Raw genomic sequence first — 18,492 nt, forward strand, 5'->3', positions numbered from 1 at the left:
AAAAGATAATATGAAGAGTCGCAAAATATTACTCGCTTCCTCTTTCCTCCAACCCTGAGCTTGTGTTGACCTCCACACTGACTGGCGACCGTTCTGATGTTGTGTTGAGTGGGGGAAAGAGCGGGTGAGGGGAGGGAGAGTGAGTGGAAGGATGGGAGGACGGACCAGTAATGCGTGTTGCGACAGACTTAATTGAGTGTTTCTTCATTGTGTCAACCAGGATGTTCGTTTTTTCTTGGATTTTGTTAAGATTATAGATGGGATTGGATTTTTTATTGAGGCTTTCATAAATATTTTGTAAAATGTTTAATAAAGTTCCCTTTTTGGTTATATGTAGGATATCTAGATCTTTATCTGTGGTGGAGAATGAGTGATTGTGATCTTTCATGTGTTCACTCATAGCAGAAAATCTTCTGTATTTAGCAGATTTGTCGCGGATTTGAAAGTTCCTCCCAGTCTGTTTGACATAACTGGCATTGCACTGGTTACATGTCAACTTGTAGACCTCTGATTGCAAATGTTTGTTGGATTTGTTAAGTGTGTTTGTGTTATAGAAAAGTTAGTGTTGTTAGTTCTAAAGGCAACATTGAGTTTCTGGTTTTTAAAAATACTCGAGATTTGGTATAGGTTATTGTTGTTGAAAGTTAAGGTGACAAAGTCAGTATTCTTTTTCATTTGTTTTATAAGTGTGGTGGTGGGTTTACTTTTTATCTTATTGAGAATTCTGCCAATGAAATTGCTATTAAACCCATTAAGGCATGCTAAAGAGTGGATGATGTTAGTTTCTTTCTTATAAGCTTTCTTGGACATAGGAATGTTCAAGGCTCTATATGTCATACTATAAAAAGAGGCCTTTTTGTGAGAGCCAGGATGCAGTGAATCTTGTTTGATCATATTGGCTGTCCGGGTGGATAAGATTTCAAATTTTAGATGGTTGTTGCTTCTCCTAATATTAATATCTAGAAAATTTAAAGATCTATCTTTTTCAGATTCAATTTTATGTAGGGGTCACAAGTGCTGTATTTAGCTTATTAAGGAGGGTTGTATTATCACTGATACCTTGATCAATAATGGTGAAAATATCATCTACGTATTTCGACCAATGGAATATACCTGGTGAATTGTTGAGTACGGTATCTTGGCTTTTTCCAGATTCTGCCAAAATTCCAGAAATAGGGGATCCCATAGGGAGTCCTTTCTGCAGATAAATTGTTATTAAACATAAAATAATGAAGAGCATGCAATGGTCAGTTGATTCTGCCAAACAAGGATAAATACATCTTATAATGTGTACAGGATATGCACCAGCACTATGTACTTTCCAAATGGTACTTCATATTCTAGTTAAAGTGCAAGTATCCTTACTATTATCAAAAGTTTCCAGAGCTATAAATGCTTGACGTATAGCCTCCATTGCTGCTTCTTTGCACACCAATTTGATATCTGATCCCGAGTAGCCATCAGTTAACTGGAAAATAAATCATGGTATTCAGACTGATTAATAATACAAATTGTACTACAACTCAATTGTTAATATTTATATGAACAGTCAAGAAATGCTAAATAGAAGGGTGGTTGCTGTTATAAAGAAAATATATTACTTAGTATTAAGTGTATAGAAAAAAGTACACTAATCCAAATATCAGAATTACACCAAGTTTGGCCAGATATAGGCTACTTCTAGAGTACTGGTTGTTGCCAGTCAATTGAGAAACTGGTCCATGGTCTGAAACTCGCACAGTGGTAGGTCATGTATATTGGGAAGCCTTATTTTTGTAGACTACAGCTGAATCTTCCACCTGCAGTATGTAGATAGCAGAGAGATCTTCACATCATCCTTTTCCCTTGATATCTAGTAGGGAGATTTTCTGAAGACTGGATCCAATATTGGCTGTTGACAACTCATGACTTCCATAATTCAAATCTTGCTCTTGCTGGAATAGTTGGTTTGATGGTGCTGGTTTTCAGGACCTCAATCTCTGAGTAATAATTGTGCATAATTTGTCATATGGTAGTCCTCAAGTGGATGGATATGCTTAGCTACCTGATTGGTTCTTTCAATATTGGCAGATATCTCGCACCAGATGCCAAGTGGCACAGTTCCTGCTGTTTTCTAAGTAATGTACATCTTAAGCATCCAGTATTAAACCTGCAGGTCTTATTCTAAGCACTGTCAATTTGTTTTTGAACAAAGAGACATGTACCAAATGGAGCGTATATATTACCTCACTGTGTTGTGGACTGCAAGTGCCAGTGCTCTTATGTCTGCAGCCGAGATCCCCATGTACTGTCAGTGATCTTTCTGAGGATATTATTACAAGCTTTCATTTTCAACCTTGTGCTATGGCAGTGCTGCTTAGAGTGTGGTCAAAAAATAATACCTAAATATTTTGGATATATTCTCTCCTTTCCAGCAGATATTAAATTTATAACATGTCCGCTTGTATTTGTGATAGAAAAGCACACTGTTTTGGATCTGTGCATAGTTAATTTGTTGTGGTAATATATTTTCCTCTCCTTTCATGCATCCATTAAATAGGTCTACACTTCTTTGAAGGTTTTCCTACCGAGCGAGTTGGCCGTGCGGTCAGGGCCACGTGGCTGTGAGCTTGCATCCGGAAGATAGTGGGTTCAAATCCCACTGTTGGCAGCCCTGAAGATGGTTTTCCATGGTTTCCCATTTTCACACCAGGCAAATGCTGGGGTTGTACCTTAATTAAGGCCACAGCTGCTTCCTTCCAACTCCTAAGCCTTTCCTATTCCATCGTCGCCATAAGACCTATCTGTATCGGTGCGATGTAAAGCAACTAGTAAAAAAAGAGGGTTTTCCCTTGAGTTCCTGGGTTTTAAGCCACTAGAAAACTTGTGGTATGCTAAGGAAGAGGCTGGTTATTAGTATGGATATTAATTAGAGCAGGAGTCAAAATACTTCCCTATTTCTTTGATATCTAAATTGATCTTGCTGTTCCTGGAAGACCATGTAAAATCTTATATTGTGGAGTAACTTTTAATAACTGAATATGTATAATTTGTCATATGGCAGTTCTCCAGATAAGAGAAATAGAATATCTGAATTTCAGAAAGTTATTCCTATAGAAAACTCCTGTTGCTCATTGAAAAATCTTTGATTAACACATTCACGCCCACCATCTGAGTGGGCTATTTAAATGGCTGGCCCAGCTATCCCAGCTGTTAGTGGCACAGCAAAAAAGAATTGATTATTTTCACAATTTCTAAACTAAACGAGATACGGAAAAAAAATTGTGCACGTACCTTAAAGAAGTCCTCTAGTATCTCTGGAGGGTGTGGTAGCTAATGTCACACTTTTCCTGCGTGAATGGGAACACCGCTCTTTCCACAAAAATAGCGTGTTTCACTAATCATTTTATTTTAAAGCACACTTTGCACCTTCTTGAGGGGACCTGCACTTTCTTTGATGGTGGAAACTTCAAGGGAATATACTCTTTTTCTCTTCCCATCTAACCTAAATGGTGGATCCTTGGCTGGTGCCCGTTTAGGTGGCAAAATCCGGTTCACCTTTTTCTTGGAGCAAGTTTCTAACTACTGTCTGCATGAAATTCAGGAATATTATTGTTTTTTGAGGATTTGAGTTCTGAAAGAGCTGAAATGCATTAAAAAAGTGAGCAGTACAGTAAATAATAGAAAACCTTTTTTGGCCACTTTACTGTTTTCCTCATGAAAGGACAGAGTGCCAAGTACTGGTATGCTGTATCAACACCATGCATTTGTTGATTATAGCCAGTCACAGACTCTGGTTTCAGTTTTTTTTTTTTTTTTTTTTTTTTTCAACCATTTCTGCTGAGTGGATGTTAGTTACCATAGTAATAACTTTTTTGTCCCTGCAAGAGACAAGCAATACATCCTCGTCCCTCATGAAAGTCATTTCACTCCATTTGAGAATTGCCTGGTGTTCCTTTAGATCTTTCGGTATATCCCTATTTGACCGTCTTGTTCCATATACGGCAGTGTTCTGTTCCCGTAATTGTTTTGCGAGTCCGACGCTGTTGTAATAATTATCCATATATACTGTATACCCCTAACCAAGATAATTTTCAAGCAGCTGAAAAACTGTACTTTGTAAATTCGTACCACTTGCATCACATATCATGAGTTTACAGATATACCCCAATGTAGACTCACAAACCATCCTCACTAAAATCCCAAATTATATTGTTTTACCAGGATTGTATACACGGAATCTTAGGCGCCCTTTCCAGGCTAGCGTTCCCTCATCCATGGTAGTTTTTGTTTAGGAGTGTAAAGCTCTGTAAATCTGTCGCACAGTTTCTGTAAAATGGGTCTAATTTTATATAATCTGTCAGTGCTGTGCTCGTATTTGCTGCTGTCACTAAAGTCAAGAAATGACACGATACTTTCAAAACAATTTTGTGACATGGTTTTTGAGAAAATAGGAGTGGAGAAAATTGGATCTTCTGTCCAGTACATTCTGAGAGATGGTTTACTGATGATGGCGGTAGTGAGCATCAAACCCAGGAATTGTCTCATTTCTGAAACCATCACCGGACTCCAGGTTTATGTAGGAGAGTGTTTGGAGAAGGGACGTAGCACAGCACTAATTACCTGACTGACATACAGATTTGTTTGCTCGCACAGGTATTCAAGAAATTCAGCTGTGAGAAATAGATTTACAAATGACATCTCGTTGGAGTTTTCTGTTTCAATATTTAGCCCTGGTTTAGACATAAATGGGATAGCAGGGGGGCGAAATAAAGATGAACGTTCAGATACTATGCTTTCTGTCACGTTTCCAGGAGAATCTTCTTCACTGGCATCGCTGTCACTTTCACTTAGTTCATGAATTAGTTCATCACCTGAGTCTTCATTGAATAGGATGTTGGCAATTTCATCAACACTTATATTGTCCCTAAACGCCATGTTTACACTTCAGAACGTGACTATACATATGCTTGTGCAATCACAAACCAACTACGCAGCTCGCTTGGCCAGGACTAGCCTTCGTTCAGAAACAGAATAAAAAATGCATTGGAAGGGAAAATCTCCAAGGCCATGTGGTTTCTGGTGAGTAGAAGCAGGTAGAAGCATTCATAAGGGTATTACCCTCATCTCTGTCGCACCTATTTTTGTGACAAAAATAAAACCACAGCTGCGTAGGAACGGCTACAATTCAAGGTTGCGCTTATCCGGGCTAACTCGGATACGGTCCAGAGCATGGACACGAGCTATAGGCAATAAATCGGATACAGGCGTGAATGTGTTAAGAACCCATGATATAAAGTGTATATTTCCTCAAATGATTATTAGTTGTATATCAGCACCCTTTGTCGCCTTTAGTTGTGTATTCTGCAAGCCAACTTGGATCCTGTATTAGAATTATAACAAGTAAAGTCAGTGGTTTGAATCCTGGCCAGTCCTGGGTTGGGATTTTCATCTCAAAAATCACACAGTATCAGGAAGGGCATCCAGCCTTAACCCTCCCAGATAAAACCAAAATGAACCTGGATGGCTCCAGTGACACCTGAAATATCTGGGTTAAGCTGAAGAAAGTTTGTGTAACGCTCTTTATTTTGTAATAGTATGGACATGGGTTTCTAATAAAGAATTTAATAAGACTTCTCTACAACCCTTTAGAATTTGTATAGAAACTGCTTCTCTATTTATTCATCAACCAACAAGTTTCAGTTAATATACCTCTGCTAGAAGTTCATACTCCAAATGGCAGTGTAAAGCTGGTTCTTTCAGGATAGTAGTTGGAAGGTAATGTTTGAACATTTCTTTCCTAGCTTCTAATGTTGGTAGGTCAACCAAAATCCGTTTCTCAAAACGGCGTAACACAGCAGCATCCAATTCCCTGCAGAACAAAATTAAAATAGGAAAATAAATACAATAATATTATTAACTCAGGCAAAAGGGTATATGTCCAGTTTTTGAGATTTTGAGTTATGACCAGTTTTGTGTTTGGTATAATCAAACACATCTGTGGAATAGAGGCAATTGTTCTGTTGCCATTCCCTGCAGATTTAGTGTGTGATATGAAGGTGGTTGTCCAGAGTGCTTTTAGGAGGGAAATGGTGCATGAGGGGCATCTACCTTTTGCAGAAACACTTTAGTGTTGCAAAGGTGCATGTGGGACATCCACTTTTTCTCTTCTAATTTCTCCATGGGAAGAAATAGTTAATGCACATTCACCTTATGCCAACATCATTGAAATACGATAGGAAGTTTGCTTCGCCAACGCAATTATTGTTTCCTATGTTACTGGAATATGAGTGACCTGCATTATTGCATGAAAGCAACAACACTGAAATTATTGTAAGTCACAAGAAGAAGTTTTGTGGGAGTTTGGTGTTTGGATGTATGCAAACCTATAGGCTATTGTAACATGAACAGTTTATCAAGAGGGAAGATGATATTACAACTTGCTCTGCAGCATGCACATGAAGTGAGAGGTAAATATTTTCATGTCTCTTACTGAAGACTTCTGTGTTATCCTATGTTTTGTTAGTGAATTTGTTTTGTTAGTGAATTTGTTTTGTGAAATTGTGTTCTAATCACCAACTTCATTGTACAGAATACTAGTAATACTAACTTCAACTGATTCAAATAATATCCCTTTAACATATGCTGTATTAGTAGTAATATCTTAATCATCATCATTGTTATTACTGTAGTAGTGCTATTTATTAACATTAAACCTAACTCCAAAATTTCCATTAAAAATACTGCTTCACCATAAGACCTATCTGTGTCGGTGCGACGTAAAACAAATAGCAAAAAATATATATATATAAGTTACTGCTTATTGCTAACATACAAAAATAATACTCTCAGGCGAAGAGAGACCGGATGGCAACTGTTCACATGAGCAACACATGGATGGAGAGCATATGGAAGACTTACAGGATGACACACTGCATCTGACATCCCTGACTTGGACCCAAATTACGAATCTGAAAGCAGTGAAAGTAGTTGGCTTTCTCTAGATGGTTAGTTTAATTTTTGTACTCATGTATGTTATTATTAGGAAGTTAAATTTTTATAATTTCAGAATGTCAAAATAACTATATGGAGGCATGTAAGTTACCTAAAATGAATGGAAATGTAAAAGAAGGAAAAGTACATAGTGGCAGAAAAAGAATCTATACCCCCTCAAAAAGAATGAATGAAAATTCACAGCCTGTTTTCAGTCATTTGACCGGGTCAGGAATGGAATGAATGAAGCCCCCATCTAGCGGCGAAGATAGGAAATGTGCCGGCTGCCATGGCCTGTCGCACTCCTCTGGGGCAATGATAAATGACTGATAGATGAAATGAAATGTTAATGGAGAGTGTTGCTGGAATGAAATATGACAGGGAAAACCAGAGTACCTGGAGAAAAACCTGCTCCTCCACTTTGTCCACCACAAATCTCACATGGAGGGACGGGGATTTGAACCACGGTATCCAGCAGTGAGAGGCCGGCGAGCTGCCGCCTGAGCCATGGAGGCTTCCTCAAAAAGAAATAGTGCTAAAAGAAGCAGGTTGATTGGGGCACCTTGTAAATGAGTGTAGAATGAATGTGCCAAGAAATTAACTGAAATTAACAAGAAACCATACCCTAAGTTGGAAAATCACATGTTTGGTTTATTTTATATTTTGATAGTAGGTAAATTTGCGGTCATTTTCATGAAAACCAGAAGTCTCTAGCTTAAAAACTCACTTTATATAACTTCGAAGTCATAAAACAGAATTTATTGAATTTCAAGAAAATCGATTGGAAAATAATATATCAACAATTTAAGAAAATCTGACCATTTTGGTGGATAAAGGAATATCAGCTTTGTGTAGTAAAATAATTTCCATAAATATTTAGGAGTTTCATTTCCCAAAAATTAAATATGTAAACATGTTCAAAATTTGAAAAATGTGAAGTTTTAGTCTTGAAACACTCATATAACAGAAGTTCTGTCTTAAGATATACAAACAAGGTCAGTCTAGCCTAAGCAAGCAACAGGTGCAGACTTGTTGCGTGGCAAGTGTCAAGAAGTATGGTAGGAGTAGAGCAATATCGGGCAGTGATCAGGAGATGGCAGTGGAAAATGAAAAAGAATACAACGAAATGAATGGAGTGTAAAGAGGATCTGGGAAAGATGGAAGAGGCAGTTTTGGTGGCAGCTGTGATAACTGTGCTACTGGTTATTGGGGGCATGGAATTGAACCCTGGCCTGAATACTAGTGGCAACATTAGCTGGGATGACGTCAAAGTGATTAAAGAGGTGGTGAGGGAGGTAGTTAAAGAAGCCTGCCCATTAGACCAGATCAAAGAGATCATACAAGACCAATCTAAGGAGTTCAAAAATATGAGAAGATGGATTCAAGAAAAAACGGAAGAATCAATGGCTAAGATGGGAAGCAATGAGAAAGAAATTGTGATACTAAGAGAGAAAGTAGAAAATTTGGAAGAGGAGGTGTCAAAACTGAAGAAAGAAGCAGAAACTGGTAGTCAGGAACGTATGAAGAAATGTATATTTATATATGGTGTGGAGGAAACAGTGAGAGGAAACAAAGTGGACATAATTTATAAAGTGGTGGACGTTATCCAGAATAAAATGAAGATTAACTTCAGTGAAGTGGACATCGATGATGCAGAAAGCGTAGGCAAAGTGAGAGGACACAGACCAATTAAAATGAAGCTGTTATCTACCTTGATGGCTGACATTGTATTAAGAAATGCGGGAAATTTACAAGGTGAGAAAATATGGATTAAAAGTGACATGGGAAGTGAAGTTAGTAAGAGTTTTAAAATTCTAAGGAGACATTTAATGAAAGCCAGGCACCAAGGACTGAGGGCACACATAAGGGGCCAACAGCTGGTGGTATCCAATGGCAGATGGGTATGAGCATAGCCAGTAATGAAGCTGCAAGCTATGGAAGAGAAGCTCAAACAGGAAGAAGACATGGTGACAAGGCAAGATGGAAAGCAGGTCGCAGAGCGAGTGGTAGGACGCGGCGAGGTAAGAGAAGAACTCAGTGCAGAGGTCAGTGGCCGGTGTAGTGCAGGAACAGAAACGAGGATTCAGGAGGTGGTGCTGAAGGGAGAATCTAAAGAAGTGGCAAGTACAGCTAGCAGTGAACATGTGAATAGCAAATGTGAAGGTTCGAGGGATGAAACAAAAGAAAGAGAAGCTATGAACAAACGGAGAGGTCTGAGTTTAAGAGATCTGTGGGTAAAGAAATCTAAAGGTGCAGAGGACAAAGAGGGCAAAGAGTGCCCCAAAATGTCAAAAAAGAGGGAACAGAAACAGGAGAGAGAGCCATAGTAATGAGAAGTAACAATAAGGGAGGAAATGGAGATGGAAGGGAGGGCAAGTTACAACTAGATTGGAAGGTAGGGTTTGTAAATATTGAAGGATTGTTAAGTAAATTAGGTAATAAGGAGATCAAAAAAGTAGTGGAAAGCTTTGACATCATGGCACTCATAGAGACGTGGTTAGAAATAGGAAATGAGATAACATGAGCGAGGGGTTGTGGTCAAGAATATGTCTAAGAAAAAGAGCGCAGGAAGAGATTAGCAGGCTAATAGAGGACATTGAGAACAACTTGGAAGAGGTGGTATGGCTCGGGTTTAATATGGGGAGGGAGAAAGGGAGAGAAAAGAAGGTTTGCTTGGCTTTTACATACTGTCACCCCAAGAGCTCCTTTTATACTAATGAAAAAATGTTGAGGATTTTTTAATAGAAACTAGTATCATAAATTTGAAGAAGGCAGAATGTTGCTATTTGGTGACTAGAATGCTAGGATAGGTGAGCTGAGCCCAGTGTTCAACAAAGAGGATGAGATGAAAATGAGGGGAGGAAGACGAAGTGAAGATAAAGAGAGAAATAGATATGGGGCTAAACTCTTGGAATTGTGTGCAGCAGGCAAATTCAATATTCTGAATGGTTGGTGGGAGGGGGATAGGGAAGGAAAATTGACTTATATCTCAGCTCAGGGGGGAAGTGTTATTGATTTAGTAATTAGCTTGGAGATAGGAGACTGGGTTGGATCCCACTATGCACCGGTCTGGGTGATGTTAGAAAGAAGTATAGGAGTGGTTTAAGATGGAGAGAAAAAGAGGAGTAATGAGAAGGATAGAAGATACATTAAATATAAATGGATGGAAAAGGTAAAACTGGAATTAGATGCCCTTATAGAAAACGAGCTGCAATTAATTAGGTTTGGCTGGGAAGAAGCTTTGAGGGAAGACAGTATTGACAGAGTGTTGGAATTAATTGAGTACCCAATTAAAAGGGTAGCTCAGATAGACAGTGGCAAGAGAGGAAAGACATGAGGGGAGGAAGGGTGGTGCAAGGAATTAAGGAAAATAGTCATGAAATGGCTAAAAGAATTTAGAAAAATGGAAGGAGTGCAGAAAGAGAAGTTTTCTGTAAATTAAGGAAAGAAAAAATTGCTGAGAAGAAGAAATTTTGGATGAAGGAACAAACAGAGTTAATAAATAAGGAGTGTGGGATGAACAAACCTGAGGGAGTATGGGACAGAATAAATAAATTAATAAGGGAGGGAAGAGGTTTGATAAACCGAGCAATGATTACGACCGGTGGGTAAACTACTTCCACAAATTATTAGGAGGGAAGGACAAATGGAATTATGAAGAAGGGAAAAAAGGTCATATGGAGAGATATAGAGGTAATGATATTTGAGCTTGATAAAGTAATTTCAAAAGAGGAAGTACCAGAGGATAGGTAAACTTAAGGGTAGGTTGGTGGGGGGAAGCAACGGTATCAACAACTTGTTTTGGAAAGAAATAGATAAATACGGACAGATGATAGAGAGCATAGTAAAACTATTCAACAGGATCTTTGACGGTGGTAAATTTCCAAAAGAATCCATAAGAAGAAAGGTAACAAAAATCTTCCAAGTAATTATAGAGGGATAGCTTTACTGGACTCCTTGAGCAAGGTTTACACAGGAATACTAGCAAATAGGTTGAGAGATTGGTCAGAAGAGAAGTCAGTACTGTAAATTTTTCAGGGAGGTTTCAGAAAGGAAAAAAGGACGACAGACAATATAATGACAGTGACGATGATCATGAGGCGATATACCAGAATGTATATTGTTGCATTAAACTGGAAGAAAATTTAGTGAGTAGTCCAATAGATTGTAAGAAGGGATTAAAACAGTGTTACGAATTAGGAGTGTAGAAGGGATCAAACTTGTTTCGATATACAGCAATTCGTAGAGAACAAGCAATGACGTAGTAATTGATAAAGATCCATTGACAGGCCATCCACAGAGAAAAAGCCTGGGACCAATGGGAGGTCAGTGGAAGGAGTAAGAAGAACAATGATAAAGCTTAATCAAAACAGTGTATTCTTTCTACTAGAAAATTAACCTCAAATCACAACTTAGAATTTCATAATCTCATACATAAATGAAACGATCATCGTGAATTATGTATATCACAAGAAAATCCCTAGACCATTTACAAACTATAATGTAAGGCAAATCAAACGGACATGGTAAACTATAAGCCTCGGAGAAAATTGACACAGTTTTCAAAAAGATGAACAAAAGGAGAAGGAAGGCACTGGGAAGGGGCAAGAACGGGATCACAACAGTGGGAGTCGCCTGAGCACTATGAGTTGCTGAGTGCAAGAACAGTGCATGTTAAAAGTTGTTGAGTCCAGGCCACATGTTCAATCATTCACAAACTCTTGAAATTACGATTAAGTTCATATTTTGAGGGGAAATAACACTCAAGTCAAACTAAGAAGAAACCGGCCATAGCAATGAAGGTAAGCTCAAAATCCATTAGATAAAGAATGATGGTGGTGATAATAAATAAAGTACTCTGTTGCTCACCCAATGTAGCAGAAAAGAAGTGGATCTTCCCAGCAGAATACTGGGAACTCCTTAGATGACCCTCCAACCTCACTCGGTATCAGTGCTGGACTGAAGACCGAGTGAGTGGGGCAAGTATTTATACCACCACAGAAAGTTTGAGAAAGAAGCACACAAAACATCGAGAAGCATCAGACAGTGATGCAGTGTTTGACGTAATCCAGTGGTGAACCAGTATGCAGTGAGCTGTTCAGCAGGATGGACGCAAGGCAAGGCGGCAGCAAAAGTCCAAGGTCGGTTAGATGAGTGTTAATAGCGGTGAGTAGAGGAAGACAAGTGAAGTTCCAGTTGACGGCAGCCGTAATTAGGTGAGTGACCGTTACAACAGGGATGCAAATTATCACCAATTTTATTTCTATTATTCATAAATGATATATTGCAAGGGCACAGAGGAAATAACTGGGTGGTGCCGGTAGTAAACGAGTTAGAGATTCCAGGATCGATTTTTTGTGATGACATGATTTTACTGATTTTAACAATCTCTGCAGAGAAGTTTGAATGCAGTTTCAGAATATGCCAGGAAGTGGTCCCTGAAAATTAATGGTAATAAATCAAAGGTGATAGTAATATGTAAGAATAGAAAGAACAAAAGGAAATGGGTGATCCAGGCGGAGAGGATTGAAGAAGTAGAAAAGCTAGAATATCTAGGAGTACTTATAAATAGAAGAGGTGGATGGGAAGATCAAGTAAAGAGAGCGAAATGGCCCGCAGCAGCCCTCTCAGTTGTTAAAATTCTAGAGACAAAGTTCCTGGGGATAAATGATGAGATATTAAGGTTAGTGTTAAGGACAATAGTGTTAAGCAGAGTACTGTATGGGGCTGAATTATGGGGTTTAGAAGAAAAAAGAGAAATGCTAAATCAAATTATTTGTATATTCAGTAAGACGGTAATGAGACTCCCACAGTGTACAGCGAATGCCGGGGCGATATTAATGTGTGGGGAGTATATAGAAGTGAAATATGTAATTTAAATAGAGGGGAAGGGAGGCAAAGTGCTGCAAGTGGCTTACCAACAACAACTGAAAAGTATGTATGCTGGGAGCTGGCTGTCAAAATTTAAATTGTATGTGGAGAGGGTGGGTATGGGTTACATTTGGCAGGAGGTTTGGAATAGAAAGGGCAGTAGAAGCCAGAGATTGATTATAATGAGGATCAAGGACATACAAAGGCAAAGACAGTTGGAAGAAAGAAATTTGCTAAACATCACACAACAGCCTAATCTCATGCTCTGTGGTGAAGCTATACCTTTTCAGAAGTCTGTAAAAAACCTAGGCATTGTCATGAATAACACATTAAACTGGAATGACCATATAACAAGTGTCTGCAGAAAGATATATGCATCTCTTCACCCTCTAAAAATGAAACAATCCATTCTTCCACAGGGCATGAATATAAAACTTATTCAAACTCTCATTTTACCAATAATTTATTACTGTGATATCATATTAACCAATGCAACTACAGAACAAACTATGACACTTCAAAGGGCAATGAACTCTTGTATACGATTTATATTTCCTTTGAACTTTAGGACACACATTTCCCCTTATTATGAGAAGCTATCTTGGCTGAAAATCGTTCAACTAAGAAATCTACATACTGTGACACTAATTTTTCAACTTCTGAATGAATCTACACCTGAATACCTATCCTCACACTTCCTCTCATCTATCCATGGACATAATACCAGATCGACTTCTACCCTTATGATACTGCTTAATCACTCATCTGTATACAGCCACTCATTCCTAGTGTCTGGGGCAAGGTTATGGAACACATTCCCTGTCAGTATATGTAACAGCACTTGAATAGCCTCATTTAAATAGTCTTTTCGGGATTTCCTCTTAAATATGTGATCAGCTTGTATGAATGTTAGTGTGTGTGAATGCGTATGATTTGAACTATTGTTAGGTGGTGTATATAGGATAGATAGTATTAATCACTGAAAATAACAATTATAATATGTTATAATATTACTCCATTAATTTAGGTAGTTTCCGAGACTGTTAATGTTATTTTTCCAAATTATGTTACAATGTACTGTATGTTGTGGTTAAGTGTGAGAGAGGGCCGTGAGCCCTAACTTTGCCACATACAAAGGCATAAATAATTAAATAAATAAATAAATTAATTAATTAATTAATTAATTAATTAATCTAATCTAATCTAATCTTATCTTCCCTTAGTTTATTTAATAAGGTAATACAAGTTTCAAAGATAAATATGATGAATGTGGAGAGATTGAAGAGAGGAAGTCTATTGTGGTGGCTTATGGGATTGCACAAAAATAAGGGATGGATCAAGAATAAAGATAAGTTACTGTGTTTATTATGTGGAAAAACGATGGACGACCTACACTTGGTAGGTCAATTTAAAGAAACAGGAAAGGTAAGAGTGAAGCTTTTGAGTGCCAGTCAACAAGAGATTAGAGCAGTATGATAAGCAAAAATTATAGGGTGGGTGATTAAAGAATGGAATATGGGAGGGAACTTAAAACGGTTTTTATTATGTGCTGTTAAAAAATGATGAATGTATAAAATGAAAGATGTGGTCATACGAATTCATAAGGGATATATTAAAAAGAAAAAAGAATGGTTGTGTAGATTATTTTTTTGCTATTTGCTTTACGTCACACCGACACAGAAAGGTCTTATGGCGACATTGGGATAGGAAAGGCCTAGGAGTGGGAAGGAAGCAGCCGTGGCCTTAATTAAGGTACAGTCCCAGCATTTACCTGGTGTGAAAATGGGAAACCATGGAAAGCCATCTTCAGGGCTGCCGACCGTGGGATTCAAACTCACTATCTCCCAGATGCAAGCTCACAACTGCGTGACTCTAACCGCATGGCCAACTCACCCGGTGTGTAGATTTACAAGTGGACATGAATTTAAATGGAGAAGTTGGACAGTGTATATAATATCATAAACTGTGAAGGCAGTAAGTTGAAACACAAGAGGAATGAGGGTACAAACTCAGCAGACTGACAAAATATTAAGATTGAGACAGCAAGGCTTGGTATATTGGGATAGGTCATGAGTGAGTATGATATGTATGAAATTCAAATCTTGCTGACTCAATCAGGTCAGAAGGGGCAGGTTGTTAGCCTCTACTTGGGGGTGCCGTGTTGCCAATCTGGTTAGCACCAGGCTCCTTTTCGCAGTTATCACTGCTTGGAGCAAATACTGTGTTGCCGAGTTGATCTTTTCTCCGAATAGGAAAACAACTCTGTTTTGATTTGATTGTGTTATTGTTCACTTTGATGCCATGAGGTATTCTTTATTCTTGTTCATTTTGATATCTTCTCTCCGAGCAGGAGTACAATCCTTGTTTTGATTTGACTGAGTTATTGTTTAATTTTATGTAGCTTGTAAATTTCCCTAGTTTGCTTGGGTGTGGATATGTTGTTATTTTCCTCTGTTATAAAGATTGATTAGGTTGTACACTGTAAGATCTGGAAGAAAATAAATATGATATGATATGATATGATATATGATATGATATGATATGATATGATATGATATGATATGATATGATATGATATGATATGATATGATATGATATGATGTCCGATTCGTTGGCTGAACGGTCAGCGTACTGGCCTTCGGTTCAGAGGGTCCCGGGTTCGATTCCCGGCCGGGTCAGGGATTTTAACCTTAATTGGTTAATTCCAATGGCACGGGGGCTGGGTGTATGTGTTGTCTTCATCATCATTTCATCCTCATCACGACTCGCAGGTCGCCTACGGGTGTCAAATAGAAAGATCTGCTCCTGGCGAGCCGAACCCGTCCTGGGATATCCCGGCACTAAAAGCCATACGACATTTCATATGATATGATATGATATGATATGATATGATATGATATGATATGATATGATACAAACAAGGTAAGGATACAATAATTATACTGTAATAACAGGAGTAATGCTGATGTTAATAATAATATTGGACATTTTAAAAGATTGTTCTGAAACTACACACAGTCACTACTTAATTGAGGATTTACATTACTAATCTATCTTATATCCTGCAGTAACAAAATAGAACTGTTGCTCATTTTTCTTGAAGGTTCTTAATTCTGTATGTCTTTTCCTTTTGCACACACAATCTGTCTTGCTACTTGGCCCAGGTTCAGCGGCCTTAATGTCACCTGGCTATGGGCACAACAAATTCCTTGTTTCTGCTGTGCCGTATTCTCAAATGTTGTTGAACAGATATTCCGTCCTTTCTGCAGTCATGCCTTTCACTTCCAACTTTTTAGGTAGGTTCTGAGGAAGATTATCTGCCTTGCAAATCTTCACAATTACAGTTGGACCATCCAATTTTTATGGACGTGTTATGACCCTGGGTATATTCTTTTTCCTTGCCTGAAAGATGTGATTTAAGGAACTTTTTTAAACCATGTTGCGAGTCATACATATTTACTAGCAGCTCACCAGTTTCTTTTCCGATGATGACAGCATGTTAAGTTTTGTATCAGGGGTACTATCTTCAATGACTGAGACAATATCTGTCAAAGAAGAAGTACTGTATTTATCATGCAGTACTTCCTTTTCATGAGACCAAAATTCCAGTTTATATGAATCACTGGCAGAAAATAAATCATTATTTCTTCATATAAACCTGACATAACTCTCCACATGATAATGTTATTTTGATTCTATACGACGCACTTGTCAGCATGAAGAAACAAATCACAGCAGTATGACCTTAGTTAAAATTACCAGTTATAAAGTATGCAGCCCAGTAGATATATTATCTTGATGCACAAGCTGGTTATTGCATATTTTGGTACAAGAAGACAATGCGGGAACTTCATGTAAGAAACCATACTTCAAGTCGCCAATGTTAAATTCCCATTGCAACTTAAGGTATGGTTTTGTTAGATTCACAGCCTGTTTCCAAGGTTATTTTGAAGACTTTTCCATATGATGACCTCACTGTCATTCCTTTCATCACACAGTTCAAGAATCAGGGTAACAGATGGTGTTCAAATCTAAAAATCTATATTTCTCACCCTCCCCGGATTTTTCCTTCGTAGCAAAAAATTTTGTCACACGACTTAAGGTATGGTTTCCAGGAGAGCATCACATATGACGCCTTTTGGAAGGAGTAATTCTTGGGACCAGAAATGTCAAATAATAGGAACGTTGGTAATGGAAGTTCCAAAACACAGACACAGAACTTGTAAAGAAATGGGTAGATCTGCAGGGAGAAGAAAGATAACTCAATTTTACACATTGAAAAATAAACATGAAGTCATTCCTGTGTGTAAAATTATGTTTTTGAATACACTGTGTGTCACTGACAAGTTTGTCAAGATTTCTGTGTATAAAAATATGAATGGAGTAGTTAAATGTGATCAAAGAGCCAAATGCTATGATGACCAATAAAACACCAGAGACAGTGAAAATCTCATATTTAATAATAATAATATTATTGGTTTTTACGTTCCACTGACTACTTTTACGGTTTGTGTAGACATCAAGGTGCCAGAATTTAGTCTCGCAGGAGTTCTTTTACGTCTCCAAAAATATACGGACTCGAGGCTTATGTATCTGAGCACCTTCAAATACCACTGGACTGGGCCAGGATCAAACCTGCCAAGTTGGGGTCAGAAGGCCAGCACCTCAACCATCTGAGCCACTCAGCCCAGCAATCTCATATTTTCAAATCGTTCAATATTCTTAAGGCTAATGCCTTGTCGATGCAACCACAAGGTTGTCCGCTATCACCGTATTTATTTAATGTATTCCTTGAGGAAGCTATTCAGATCATAAAGGAGAAGACAAAGGGAATAAAAGTCAATGGTGAAAGAATACATTAAATCAGATTTGCAGATGACATCGTATTAATTGCAGACTCAGAAAAAGAAATGAATAGAATGCTGGAAGTCCTCTCAGACACTCTTAACCTATGGAAATTAAAAGTAAACAAACGGAAAACAAAAGTAATAGTAATAGGGAAAATATGGAAGAAATTAAAACCAATATAAAAATTGATGTCAGAACTGATCAGATGTCAATTGATGTCAGAATTGTTATCTTGGTAGTATGATAACAGAGGATAATAGATGCTTCCTGGAAGTAAAGAGAAGAATAGTGTTGGCAGAACAGGCATTTATGACTAAGAAAAACATTTTAACCAGCACACACATGAATACAGATGTCAGAAAATCCTTTGCAAAATCATTTGTATGGAGTACACTTCAGTATGGAAGTGAGAGTTGGACTCTGGGTAAATTAGAAAGGAATTGACTTGAAGGTGCTGAAATGTGGTTATGGAGGAAAATAACCAGAACGAGCTGGATGGAAAGAAAAACTAACCGGGAAGTCTTAAGGGAAGTTAAATAAGAGAGAAGATTGTTAAAGGAAATGGAAAACAGGAAATTAAAATTTATTGGACATGTCATCAGACACAACACTTTCATCTCGTGAGTGTTTTATGTATTATGTCAATATAAAGGGAATAAGTAGTCTTCTTAAGAAGCATAACTAATCCCAGTTAAAGTCCGGCTCCATGGCTAAATGGTTAGCGTGCTGGCCTTTGGTCACAGGGGTCCTGGGTTCGATTCCTGGCAGGGTCGGGAATTTTAACCATAATTGGTTAATTTC

General features: G+C 38.0%; 1 protein-coding gene across 1 annotated transcript in view; it reads right to left on the reverse strand.

Moving 5' to 3' along the window:
* LOC136875507 (katanin p60 ATPase-containing subunit A-like 2) overlaps positions 1-18,492 on the reverse strand; it is a 100,180-nt gene that overhangs the window by 5,347 nt on the left and 76,341 nt on the right. Inside the window, exons 7-8 of the mRNA XM_067149059.2 lie at positions 5,692-5,851; positions 1,366-1,468 (exon numbers count right to left, since the gene is read on the reverse strand). Of these exons, the coding sequence (XP_067005160.2) occupies positions 1,366-1,468; positions 5,692-5,851 (263 nt within the window). The remainder of the gene's footprint in view (positions 1-1,365; positions 1,469-5,691; positions 5,852-18,492) is intronic.

This window comes from Anabrus simplex, chromosome 1 (assembly GCF_040414725.1).
Source record: "Anabrus simplex isolate iqAnaSimp1 chromosome 1, ASM4041472v1, whole genome shotgun sequence".
NCBI classification, from domain to species: domain Eukaryota; kingdom Metazoa; phylum Arthropoda; class Insecta; order Orthoptera; family Tettigoniidae; genus Anabrus; species Anabrus simplex.